The 14,957-nt window shown below is 31.3% G+C and overlaps 1 protein-coding gene across 2 annotated transcripts in view; it reads left to right on the top strand.

Moving 5' to 3' along the window:
- Positions 1-236: 236 nt before the first annotated feature.
- Rsod (superoxide dismutase family protein Rsod) overlaps positions 237-14,957 on the top strand; it is a 73,871-nt gene continuing 59,150 nt past the window's right edge. Inside the window, exons 1-6 of one of the 2 annotated variants that reach the window (XM_075381846.1) lie at positions 237-357; positions 497-714; positions 1,436-1,691; positions 2,773-2,935; positions 6,822-7,029; positions 9,489-9,738. In XM_075381846.1, coding sequence (XP_075237961.1) covers positions 699-714; positions 1,436-1,691; positions 2,773-2,935; positions 6,822-7,029; positions 9,489-9,738 — 893 coding nt within the window. In that variant the 5' untranslated portion in view covers positions 237-357; positions 497-698. The other variant, XM_075381837.1, reaches the window with a different exon arrangement.

Raw genomic sequence — 14,957 nt, forward strand, 5'->3', positions numbered from 1 at the left:
AATGATTCAGTCTAAACTACTGAAATATTACTCATACACGCTGAATTCATATTTATATGTGCTGCATCATTCCTAAGACGGACCTTAGTTCATCGGAAGTAGGAATGGATATTCGAAAATATTTTAAGAATTTCAAATCGTCTTCTCTTAATTCATATAAAAGAATTGGAACGTTTCCAAAAGGTACCGCTTTTCAACAAAGGATGAGAGACCGTACAGAGTGTAAAATAACTGTTGTTTATTACTCAGTAAGATGAGAACAGCTGACTGGCATTAAACAGTTGCAAAACGTCATTGAACCAGTTCGCTTAGAAATCAGCTGATCTCATATCCTATGTTTCACGTAAAGAATTGGAAGTAAGTAATAAGAAATAGCTACGTTCGACAGAATAATTTCTGTGAAATTTGGATATATCTACTTAAACACTGCTAATTGCGATTAATTGTTGATGTTAAACAAATCCCTTCTGATAATTACTTTTTCATGTATTTATAGGTTATACTGGTTTTTGAGCAATTGACAGCTGTTTTATCAACCACCTGTTTGTTTTGCACGCTGATTTGAATGGACTGAATCCGGAGATTTTAACGCGTTTGTCAATGCTGGTTCTCATTACTTACAGCTTATGTCGTTTTAGTAAATAATGGAATATTTACTTCGTTTTTGCCACGTTGTGTTATAATTTTAGAAGGATTCAATGCTTATCCCAGGAGGTAACTAAAATAAAATAGACACAAACATTTATTTTATATTCTGAAACTGTACATTTTTATCGAAAATCTGTTTTAAGACTCTTAAGTTACAAACATATGCTTATTTATTTAATAAATAATATTTTATTATAACTTTGATAAACTTTGAAGGTTAGAAATATATGCCATTTATGACAGAAGAAAAATGTTGTTTTCAGTTCTCTAATATCTGCTATACATATGCTGATGTAACAAATTTCTCCTTCTCGTACTCACTATGTGTAAATTTTTTACATTAATAGGTAAAGAGCTAATTTTGTCAATTGCTCAACCTAGACGTGTTTATGGGATTTAATCTCTCAAGAAGAAAGTTTGATGTAATGTAGAATAAATTATTTGTTTTTTCTTATGAGCAAAAAATATACATCATTCTAATATCTATTTCTGTTATTCATAAAAATTATTTTAAGGCAATAATGAGGTTACCAATTCAAAGGAAGAAAACAATTGTTTGGAAATAATCTGCTGCTCTGAATTGTCTAGCCGTTATCTCTATCAATTGAATTGTTACCATTTAAAAATATATTAATCAACAACAGAATTAAAAAATAGTTTATTTGTACTCACTAACTGATACAAATAAACTTTTAATTAGTATGACTGGAACATTATTATATCTTAGTTTATGTAGTTTTTATAAATTAATTTATTTACTATTTTACATCTTATTTGTTTTTTACAGCATTCATTTTGACACTTTGTGTAGCCACTTTTGTTCATAGTCTTCATTTATCAGCTAGATTTTCAGAAAATGGATTGGAAGGTGAAATTATCTTTATTCAAGACAGAGGTAATGAGACTGTCTATATACATACAGATCTTGTCACTTATGCTAGTGCAGATGATACACAGTTATCATGGGGGTGGACAGTTCAGCAATTTCCAGTCGACTATACACAAATAAAGGATAGATGTGACGATAAAAATTTAGGAAAACTGTAAGTACTTTGTTTTATTATATTTTTTTAACTGATATTGTAGTATAAAACTTCTGTTAATGCTTGTTTATTAATTTAAATTCAGTTTACTGATTTTATTCCTGTATTATTAAAATACAGGAAGAATAACATTTTATTTATTAGGTCACTTTGAAACCCCTGTTCTATTTATCCTTTTATTGATAGTACACTATTATCAACTAAATCTGTAGTTTTTAACAAAATGTTTGTAGTTTTAAAAGTAAGTTATTTGGCTTCAGATAAGAAATGAGGTATGCATTATCAATGTTAAATAGATTGATTTGTTATTAAAAGTTGGCAGAAATTAAGTAATTTGAAATATGTATTAACCAAAATAATGTTGATATAGAAAGACCATTCTTACCAAAGTTAGAAATTTATGTTCTTACACATAATATACTTCTTTACAAATTCAATAAAAGTAACTGATTGAATAACACAGAATTATGCCCTTTTCCACTTTTATTTATTTAATAAACTGAGATTGGATTATGATTGATGTTACCTTCTTCATTAAAAGAGGAGGTTATTTTACTTTAAAAATAACTTAAAATATATAAGTAAAATAACTTTTGTGATGATCTAATTGAAAGATTGAAAAATGTTTAAACTAAAAATAGCCATCAATAGTAGCATGATGACAGCTTATCTATCTTAATTTCTGTTAATATATTCCACTTCCATATATTTTCACCACATCATTATTGCATGGTTTATTGTTTTCGAAATGAGACCTGCTGTTCCAAGAAGAAGGTTAATGAAAAATGTTTTTCGTGATATGGCTACATCCTGGAGGAGCTTATGGATGTTGTTTCTATACTTTTGAATAAAATTTAAAGAAATTAAATTCTGAAATTAAAAAAACGTTGTTAAATTTGTACAGTACAATTTCTTTTGTCTTTGTATTGATTGAAAATGATTATCAAGTATGAAGCATTTGCAGGATTGTATTTTAATGTTGACAATCTTATTGTTCAGTCTATCTTTGAGAAATACAATTTTTTTTTTGTTTTTAGAATATGTTTAAAAATTTTTTGTTTTATTTTATTGTTTGTTTCAGTCTTGTGACTCTGGATTCTGTAGTTGGGCCGTTGACTGTAAATACAAGTGCTGATTTATCAGGATCTATTGATGTGATACCTCTAGTTGGTCCCCATGGTTTATGGGGACGTAGTCTTCTCTTAAAGAGTTCTTCGGGTCTTAGAGCTTGTGCTACACTTACGGTAAAGCTAATCCTCTTAGTTACTCTCTAATAGAATAAGTATAAATACTAATCAGTATAAGTTTTGAAGCCTCTTCACATGATTTTACTTTTTAGATAGTTGCTGAACGTAAATTAGAAAAAAATTACTTTAGAGTAGTCTAGTGGAATCTTCTCTCACACCATGATATAAAAAGGAATGTTTTATACTTCAAAAATAATCATTCTTTTTTCTGGTATAATATTTTTGATCAATCAAGAAATAATATGAGGCTATTTATTATATAACACATCTAATGTTAGTAATCTTCACCTTTTTTCATATATTTTACACTGATATTTACACATATATTTTACTACATTATTTTATTGAAGAACAAATTCATCAGAAATGGAGATTTTACAAAAAACTTAATTATGTATTATTTAACAACTTATCAAAACTAATGGGCTATACTTGCACAAAATCTTTTGAAGCGAAAAGAGGTAAAAAAAACTCATGAATTCAATAGAAAGGATTACGTGTTTGTGTTAATGTCTTGATATCTCTGAAAGTATGATAAATTCCCTGTTTAATTATTATTTTCCAGGAAACATCTCATGGAAGGCAGCTCATGTCATTTAATATTTTATTTTTAAATAACTCAATTAAGCTGTTTTTGATGTTACACTTGCTTGAGCCAAGTTCATGGAGAAGCAGTCACACAGTGCTCTATGTGTAGGTTGTAAAGTGACTATTCTGCCATGATAATAGCAGAATTAAGCATGGATATGACAATACTGTATGTATGTAATTGATTTATTTCCGGAGAGTAGTATTTTTATTGGGGTTATTTTATATTTTTATTCTGGTATTTTTATTTGGGGTATCAGTAAAATTAATTCTCATTTTATTAATATGGTATCTTTTTGCATGGTTGTGAAAATTATTCATCATAATTTCACTTGTATTATCATTTTTAGAGTATTCAGTCATATTTTTGGAATTTGCACACTTTCCATGTTGAAAATTCCTTCTTTCTTGAACACCATTTTTTTATCTGTATAGTATGGTATTTGATTAACTACATAATTTACTTAAATTTTATGGTAGTTGGTAAATAAATTTTAAACACTCTTCTCTTGGAGGAAAACGGTTCTGTGTTAACTGATCCTCTCATGCTTGGTTACACCGAGCAAGAATTATCTAGACTAACTCTCAAAATAAATAAAGAATAAAAAATAAAGTGATACAATAAAAAAGTAAAAAACTTTTTAAAAAAACAATAATAATTAATACATACATTATTTTTTGTATTTAGCTTTTAAGTAAAAACTTCCAAGTCCAAAAATAAATCTTAATAGACCTGAAACATCTTAATGGATCTAACCATTTAGAGATGTGCTCAAATAGTTTGTTTCTCTTTCATAGTTGACTTTTTCCTTCTTGGTATATTTATATCTATATTCTTTTTTTACTTACTTTTGTGTTTCTCATAAAATTTCCATTATAACATTTTTCATCACCTAAAATCATGCTTTACAAATACATAAGATGCAAAAACAGAATTAAAAATATTTGACTGTAAGATCTTGATCCTTGATGAAACATAGATTGACAAATTGAACGATCTGTTTTATAGATTTGAAGCAACAGATTTTTCTCCACCTCTCTCTCTCTCTCTCTCTCTCTCTCTCTCTCTCTCTATATATATATATATATATATATATATATATATTATCTGTTCATAAAATATTTGACCATGTCATTACAAAAAGTAGCTTACCTGATGGCTGCCATTTGTGTTGTGTTTATCATTATGTTTTTCTGGCTGTCAAATTGGAACCCTCCCAGCGGAATCTTCAGTGCAGGGAAAAGTCGGAAATCACAAGGAGCATTGGTGACTGGTGAGTAATGAGCTTTGCAAGTCTGAGGAATGCCATGTTTGACCAAGGAATGTTGGATCAGACATGATAAATGGGTGGCTGTATTATTGTGATGCAACTTGCTACTTGTATGTTCCCTACAGAACTGGCCTTTTGCTCCATACTTAGTACAGAAATGACACAGAATCTCCAAACATTATTGATTATTATCAACAATTATATTATTGATTATCTGGCCTTCTAGTATGTATTTGTAATACACAATCCCACAGTTAGTAAAAAAAGAACAACAAAATCCTTTCATTTTGGTTCAATTATCATCCTTTCTTCAGCCTTCAGGATAACATTAATTTCCACTGCAATGACTGAGCTTTGGTTTCTGGATCTTGCCCTTACTCACAAGATTCATTATCAATAATCAAAGTTTTAAGGAGGTTAGGATTACTGTTGATACACTCCAATGTATCATCTGCAACATAAAAATCTCTTTCAGTTCAAGCAGAGGTAGTTTTGGCACAAATTTCCAGCCCCTCTATGCATGTTTACTAAAATCACGAATATGAAATCATCACAATCCCGATATCATTAGTAATTTCTCAGATGTCAGCCAATAAGTTTTCTTTCAAACTGTGTAGGTTGTATGATATTTGGCTTTTTAGCTAGATGTCTAGTATGATGGTCATTCTCAATTGAAGTTTAGATTTTGCCCACTTTGAAAACAGTTATACCACTTTAATTTCTGTAAATCCCGTAGCTTTATTCCCAAAAACTTGCTTAATCTTAAAAATAATTTTGCTTTAATTATCAGCAAAGTTGATATTAGAAATACTGCTCAACATGTTCTATCATTACACTTAAAAAGGAAATGCATCAAGGACCTGTTACACTAATACATATTGACTGTTGGATAATTCACGCACTTTGAGTTGCAAAAATCATGCATGCCCAATAGGTACTAGTGGTATGTGCCACCACGTTTTATTGCACTTTCATTCAAAATCTTTTAAAAAAAGTATGGTTGGATATTTTTTGAAGTGTCATTGTTATTACTCATCAAAGTTTAGAAAACACAAATACATAGTTGCACATTATTTTCTATATGTGTATCCAAAATAGTATTGGTGCTGCTAATAGTGCAGAGGTAGTATACAGCAACTGGACAATGTATATAGCAAGAAGCCAGTCCCTAGTCCAGCAATCCATCCCTATCCTACTTGTCCACTGAATTTTCTAAATTTTTGAGTAATATCCCTGATAATACTCAGCCGTATAATACCTGATGATGAAATGGCACACTAATGTCACTGACATTATGGAGCAGCTTTCATTTATTCTTTGAGAATTTACATTTGACTAGTAAAGAAAGTTTTGCTTATTGATGAAGCCCAAAGGTAGAGATGAGTCTCATCTCTCTTCAAAAGATTGTTTAGAAGGTCTGGATTAACATTTATAATATCCTATAACTGATGATAGAAAGCATCATTTTATGTTTGATTAAGGTTTTATGTTTCACCATTTCTAAAAGGTTTATAAATACATTTGATTTTTATAATTTTTGGATGTGTTGAATTGAGTACAAATAATCTTAAAGTAGATGACGGCCATGGATAAGATGCCATAAACTGGTGTCAGACTGTTGAGACTATTCTCATTAAAATAGTTAATACATCTAAAGAAATGAGCCATTTTTCAACCAAATGAGTGGGATTCTAGCCCTTATTGTGCATATCAGAATATAGAAACATCCAAAATAATGTTCTTCAAATATAAAACAAAAAAAAATCAGTTACATTGGTAAGATAATATTAATTTCTGTTCTCCTTTTATAAAGTGTGAATACATCTTGCAGTACAAATAAATAGGTATTAAAAATTTGAGAAGGGAAAGATTGAAAAAGTGCACCCATATCGAAGATGATGTATTATCAAATCGTTTTTATTTATTCTTAATTACTGTTACTTGGATGGATTTCTTTTTTTACTTTTTCAACTGTTAAATCATTGTTCAAAAATTTACTGATAAATTTTTTCTGTTATAAACAGCCAGCTGGTAGTACAAACCTCAAAGTTGCTGAAGCAAGGTTCAATGGTCCAGTGGCCGGCTCAGTTTATTTTCAGTGGGTTGGCAGTACAAAGATTGAAGGCACTGATGCTCTTATATACACAGATCTTTACCACACTAAGCCAAGGACTCCTACAACACAGCACCACTGGAAAATATTCACCACTGATATACTGGATTCAGAATCAGGTATGAGAGTGTATAATTATCTTTTTTACCATACATCCTATCATTGTGAAAGTACATGCAAATGTATTTCGACTAAATATAGATTTACAAATCACTTGGCTACTGAAAATTTTATATATCAACATTGTCATAATTTCTACTTCTGATAAAAAAAAAAAAAATACTATTATTTTTTCTCCCATTCTGCTTCTACATTTTCTACTTCTTTTTTACTCAGACCTTTTGCGATGCCCTCCTCAAAAATCTTCTTTACCTTCTCTTCATCAAGCTTCTCTAAATTCCACCGATTTATCTGACACCTTTTCTTCAGGTTTTTAAACCCCAGTCTACATTTCATTATCACTAAATTATGGTTGCTATTAATACCTGCTCCAGGGTAAGTTTTGCAGTAGACGTGTTGATTTCTAAATCTTTGCTTAACCATGATATAATCTATCTGATAACTTGCAGTATCGCTTGGCTTCTTCCATGTGTATATTCTTATATTACGATTCTTAAACTGGATGTTGGCAATTACTAAATTGTACTTCGTGCAAAACTCTATAAGTCGGTCCCCTCTTTTATTCCTTTTGCCCAGTCTGTATTCACCCACTATATTTCCTTCTTTGCCTTTTCCAATGCTTGCATTCCAATCTCCAACTAATATTAAATTTTTATCTCCTTTTATGTGTTTAATTACTTCATCAATTTCTTTGTATACACACTCTACCTTATCGTCATCATGGGTGCTTGTAAGCATATAGATGTTAACAATCGTAGTTGGTTTAGGTTTCAATTTTATCCTTATTGCAATGATTCTATCACTATGCATTTTGAAATACTCTACTCTCTTCCCTATCTTCTTGTTCATTATGAAACCTACTCCTGCCTGCCCATTATTTGAAGCTGAGTTAATCACCTAAAAGTCACCTGACCAAAAGTCGTTTTCCTCTTCTCACCAAACCTCGCTAATTCCTACTACATCTACATTTATCATATCCATTTCCCTCTTTAAATTTTCTATCCTACCAACCTTTTTTAGACTTCTAACATTCCATATCCCGACTTATAGAATGTTATTTTTTAATTTTCTGGTGATCCCTTCCTTAGTAGTCCCCACCCGGAGATGCGAACGGGGGACTAGTTTACCTCCAGGTAATATTTTACCAAGGAAGGCACTTCATCATTGCTATATGAAACTGCAGAGACCTACATTTTCTTGGAAAAAAGTAGCTGTAGTTTTCCATTGCTTTCAGCTGCGCAGTACTCAGAGGACTAAGTGATGTTGACATGGCCGTTAAGTCGTCCTGACCTACGCCCTTAACAACTACTGAAAGAGCTGCTGCCCTCTTTCAGGAAACATTCCTTAGTCTGGCTCTCAACAGATACCTTTCCGATATGGTTGCACCTTCGGTCCAGCTACTCTGTATCACTGAGTACTCAAGCTCCCTCACCAACAGCAAGGGCTCATGATTCATAGAGGGAGAAAGGTGGTTTATGTAATAATATTACTATGCATTTGTCAAGTTGAGTTGGAGTTTGTTAGTTAACTTCTGTATCTATAACTGTTGTGAAGAGGCTTTTTATGATTAATTTAGATATGACAAATACAACGGTGCCTTAACACATTGCTTTTCTGAATTGTTGGTTTGAGGATGACTCATAGGATTTTTACCATATACAGTCTCACATCTATTATCAAAAGATAAATTGCTAATAATTAATTGTACTTTGCTTTTGAAGAAACTTTTAATGATTATTGAAATCATGATAAGTGTTAGCCCTAGAAAAGACATTTTCATTAAGATTTTTAGTTCTAAATTTCTACTATTAAACTCTCTCTAGTGAAATGTTAATTAGAGAATATTGATTTTCTGTTTTAATTTTCCTAGATGTGTATCTCGCTTACCATTTCACTCAAATATATATTTTTTTCTTTTGTACTTTTATCTGATTTTAATTTTTCTCCTCATAAATAGCCTAAACTCCCAAGTAACCGAAAATTGTTGAGCAAAGTTGTTGCTATCAAATATCTTAATTAAATCTTTTATTACACAATTTCATGGCAGAAATAATAAATCCAATTTTCTGTCAATTAATCTGTACTATTACATCAGCTTTGAAGTGATTGGGCTGTCATTGAAAGCAGAAAGAGGTGGCAGATTTTTATTTATGTTGAATTTCACCTATTTAATTTTTACATTACAGTGCTTACCTGTTCCTGACAGATTTTCTTCAGACATTATAGTTTCTTCTTTGTTATACTGCACTAGTTGAAACTGATTGAGTTTAGTATTTGCTATTTCTGTATTTAATTACAAATTTGTTTTACAGATATAAATAAAGTTAGACCATTTCTTTAATGCAATTTTTATAGTTTTATATTTGTACAGTTTCTGTGGTCCTTATTCATTATAATATCTGTTTATTATACTTAAAAAGGTGAAAAATGACTATGACTTTTTTTAACCCTTTCACAGATAAATCAAGGAGGGACTGTGATTTTCTTCAAGTGGTTTATTCTCCTAACTCTAAAGGATCAGGAGAATTGTCAGATCGCTTGGGTTCAGTCAGTGTTGGTGCAAAAGAGATGTTTAGAGACCCAGATCTTTTGCTTCCAGATCTGAATAATAAACAACGAAATCTGTACCTAGTAATTTTTGATAACCGCCATCCAGAAGTATACCTGGCATGTTCCAGACTAACGCAGTTGCAACCAGTTTTACTGAGGTAGGCTTTTTACTTCTATGTTTCAGTTGTGTGTGTCCGCACGTGCGCACATGGGTGTAGGTTGACTACAGAAGAGTTTTAAACCATTTGAAGAAGGCTGGACACAAAAAACTCAATGTTTGGGTGCCACATGATTTAACAATGAAAAATTTAATGGATTGAATTTCCATCCACAAATTATTGCTAAAATGGTAAATTGTTACAAACCATTTTTGAAATGGCTCATTACAGGCGATAAAAAATGAATCACGTACAACAGTAATGTAAAGAAAGCATTTTGATCAAAGCAAGGTGAATCTTCACAAATGTTAGAAAAGCCAGAATTGACATTAAAAAAAAAAATTCCGTATGTGTGATGGGAATGGAAAGGAATTGTTCACTATAATCTGCTATTGCCTGGTAACACGATTAATTGTAACATCAGTTGTCAACAGCTGGAAAGATTACGCCAAGCAGTCAAAATTAACTGACCAGAATTCATTAGTAGGAAAGGTGTCATCTTCCATCATGACAATACCAGCCCCACACATTTTTTGTGACCTGCCAAAAATTGAGAGAGCGTGGCTGGGAAGTTTTGATGCATCCTCCATATAGTTATGACTTTGCATGATCAGACTACTATTTGTTTTGGACTCTACAGAACTCTCTTCAACAGTGAAACGTTGACTTCATAAAACCACTGAGAAAATCACTTATCATAGTTTTTCATCCAGTAAACAGAAGCTCCACAGTGCATGGGACTATGATTTTTCCTCAAACGTGGCAAAACGTGGTTAATCAAAGAGTCACATATTTGATTTAATCTACTTTATTTGAAATATAAAAAAAACTTTACTTTTGTATTAAAGTATAAAGAAACTTTTTTCCCAACCCTAAAAGTGGTCTGTTCAAAAAATACGTTTTTTGAAAAAAAAGACTAACGTCATAAAACAAAATATACTTTATTTAGAAGTTACTTGTCTGGGTCCCCTTCAAAGTACTCTCCTCCCAACACACACACTTATCCTAATGGTGTTTCCACTTTTGGAAACAGTTCTGGAACGCTTCTTTTGTGACTTCTTCAGTTCCTTCATCGCATTTGCCTCAATCTCGGTAATCATCTCAAATCTTCTTCCTTTCAAAGGTCTTTTGAGTTTGGGTAAAAAAAAGAAGTCACAAGGAGCGAGGTCAGGTGAGTAGGGTGGGTGGGGAAGAACAGTGATTGAGTGTTTGGCCAAAAACTCACGAGTTCTGAATGGGCTGGAGCGTTGTTGTGATGAAAAAACCAGTCACCACTCTTCCACATTTCTGGCCTTTTCCACTGGATAGCATCCCACAGACTTTTGAGAACTTCAATGTAGTAAGTCTGGTTCACTGTGGAGCCTTGGGGATGTACTCATGGTGGACTATGCCCTGAGCATAAAAAAAAAACTGTTAACATCACCTTCACATTGGAACGAACTTGGCGAGCTTTTTTTTGGTCTGGGAGATGTTTCACCCACCCATTGAAACGATTGAACCTTTGTTTTGATCACCCAAATTCATCACCTGTTATGATCCTTAACAAGAACTTTTCATCTTCTTCTGAACGTTCAAGCAATTCTTGACAAGCCTGGAAGCGATGGGCTTTTTGGTCGTCTGTCATCAGGCGTGGAATAAATTTTGCAGCAACGCGGTGCATCTTCAGTGTTTCGGTCAAAATCTTGTAACATGTTCCAACTGATATCCCATACTCTTCAGCAAGCTCTCTGATGGTCAGACGTCAATTTGGTCGAACCAGGGTGTTGATTTTGTATACGTTTAGTCGTCAGTTGACATGGAAGGACATCAAGGCTCATCATCTTCAATCTACTAACAACCATCTTTAAAACGCCCATGCCACTTAAAACATGTCACGCTTCATAGCAACGTCGCCGTAGGCCGTCTTGAGCATATCAAAAGTTTCACTTGCAGATTTCCCGAGTTTAACACAAAAATTCACAGCAACTCTTTGCTCGTTCAAGTCACTCATTCTAAAATCTGCCAAATTAAAAAACACTTCACAAACAACCACGTAGCTAAGTAACCTATAATGATATTTGCAATCAAAAAACTGTATTGTAATCAGCTGATCTGTACGAACATGGTAACGTCAAGCGGATTTGACTGGAACCAATTGGACTTGAGCAATTCAAACAGTCATACTTATTTCTTAAACAGACCTTGTATTTATATATACTAGGTGATATTTAAGTATGGGAACAAGCTTTATACTGCATATCTGAGATGTATTTGAATGGGGTTCTACATACTTAAAAAAATCTGCTTTATGTTGGGTTTTTAATTTTTATCCGCCATCTTGGATCCACCATATTGAACCAAACTTAATTTTTTTTAAACAGGAAGGTTAAATAATGTCATATGAGACATGATTTTGATTTAAAATTTTACAAAAAAAACAGTGGTGATACCTGTTTTTCTGTTAATGCCTTCTTTATCGAGTCATAAGCATTCAAATTTGCAAGGACAGTAAAATTGTGATAACATTAAAACGAGGTAAAACGAGCTGTATAAACAGTTTTATTGCTTTTTATATTCATAATGCATACAATAACAAAATTTAAACAGTACTATAATTTTGATGATAATAATTAACAACAACTAATATATTACAAGATAACAAATTAAATAGCTGTATCAACTGATATTATTTTCTAAATAAAAATTAACTTCAAGTGTTAATATCAGCTGATATTTCTTACTTATAGTAAATGAAACAAATCAGCTGGAAGTACTTACTTAAAAAATATATTACAAATTTAGTTGAGTATATCAGCTGTTAATTTACTACAATGTAGTTTGTATTATGTTGAAACAATGCAACTTATCTCTTCATTTCATCTTCTTAGTTAACATACTTGTAATGGTAAAATTTGATAGTGCTAGTAAAAATTAAGTTGTAGGCCTAGTGGTTCAAATTTGTTTTTTTGGTGAAAGTTTTATTATTAGTTTCCTTTTTCATTTATTTAAACTTTATTAATTATTAAATCTTCAAATAATAATGCCTTCTTTAAGTGAAACCAAAAGAATAACTCTGTTGATAATGTATGGGTATGTTGACCGAGTTCAGCCTTTACAAGAGGTATGTGATTTATTTAATGATAGATTTCCAAACAGAGAACAAATAAGTAATCAACTGTAATCAAGAGAGTACAGCAATTTGAAGAAACTGGTAGTGTGAAGAATTGGCCTTGCCCTGATAGACCAAGAACTATCACAATTGATGCAAACTCATTAGATGTATTGCAGATCTTTGTTGAGGACCCTCATTCATAGATTCAGAAAGCTGTTTTCCAACATGACGTCAGTTATTTTGCAGTTCAAAAAATTCTTAAAACAAATAGATTTTACCCTTATAAGCTACACCTGGTGAAAGAAATTACAGAAGATGATTTTGACTGCCGAGTTGAATATTGTGATATTATAATGATATTATAGTGATATTATAATATAATTAGACCGATGCAAATTTTTCTATTTCAGTAATAATATTTATTGATGAAGCAACTTTTATGTTAAATGGCAATGTGAATAAGTAAAGCTGTCGATATTGGAGCAGTAATAATCCCGAATGGATGTTAGAAGCTCATACACAGGACCCTCACTTTCTGAGGAAGTGAACATTTGGGCGGTAATCATTGATTATTTTATTGTAGGGCCTTTTATTTTAGATGACAATCTTACAGGAGATGCTTACTACCACTTGTTAGTCAATTAGGATTTTATCAAATATCTGGGAAAATGTTGGACAAGAATTAATATCGTATGGTTTCAGCAAGATGGGGCACCACCTCATTATTATCTAAGGGCATGGAAAATTTTAAATGAACACTTTCCAAATTGCTGGATAGGTCATAGAGCAGCTGTAGAATGGCCTGCCCGGTCTTGTCTCCTCTGGATTACATTTTTGAAACATGATATTTATAAAACAAAACCTACAGACATTTATAAATTGAAAAGAAGAATAATTGACGAATCTGCTTATGTACCACCAGACATGATACAACAAGTTATAAACAGATATTACTTGAGGTTATGAGGGGAAGCATTTTGAACATTTATTGTACAGTGGTATGTGTTCAAAATTTATTTCATTAGTAATTTACGATCGAAAACAACTATTTAAAGCTTTAAATTAAATATTGCAATATTTAAAGTAAATAATATCAGTTGATATAGCCATTTAATTTATTGTATTGTTAATTATTAGTTATTGTTTATTATTATCAATAATATAGCACTGTTTAAAGTTCATTATATGTATTATGAATGTAAAATTGTTCATGCAGCGCATCTCGCCTCGATTTATTTTTTTTTGTTAACACGATTTTTCCATCATTGCAACTTTGAATGCTTGTAACTCAATTATAAAGGCATTAAAAGAAAAAGATTTTTCACCATTATTTTTCTTGTAAAAATTTAAATCAAAATCATGTGTCACATGTCCATCTTCCTATTTAAAAAAAATTAAATTTGATTCAATATGGTGGATCCAAGATGGCAGATAAAAATTAAAATCCCACCACAATGCAGATCTTTTTAATTATGTAGAACCCCATTTCTTTCTGTTTCCAAATATCTCTCAGATATACAGTATAAATCTGTTTCCATACTTAAAGTATATTAAGTGTATATATTATATATATATATATATATATGTAATCTTTTTACTATTTTTGCAAAAATTATAATAATGATAAATGTAAGCATTTAAAGTAATAAAAACTTATTAGTATTGTGCTTTTCTTTGACATTTTGAAACCTTGTCTTTGTCTTAAAATTAATTATATTTATAACCTGAAAATGCAGTAATGTTTATTAAACTCTGTAGGGAGTAGCGGTTAGACATCTTAATTCAAGTTAAAATTTGCTTCACATCATGCACATGTTTAGATGTGATTTTATGTTAATGCCACGTGACATATGTAACTAATGCAGAATTAAAGATTTTAATGCTCAGTTTAAATCGTTCATCTTATTCTTGGTTGTAGAATGATTTTGTAAGTGATTTTTTTTTTAATTATTCGTTTTTACATATTGCATTTAGATTGATGAGAGTCTTAGAAGAGTAGCAGACACCTGATGTTATGCTATTGCGATAATTGAATATTAATATTAACAAAACCTTAGGGGATCTCTTCTAATAAAAAGCTGTTCCTAGACAAGATCTCAGTATTAGTGTCACCTCTGTAAGTTACAGA

Source organism: Lycorma delicatula, chromosome 1 (assembly GCF_047948215.1).
Source record: "Lycorma delicatula isolate Av1 chromosome 1, ASM4794821v1, whole genome shotgun sequence".
NCBI classification, from domain to species: Eukaryota; Metazoa; Arthropoda; class Insecta; order Hemiptera; family Fulgoridae; genus Lycorma; species Lycorma delicatula.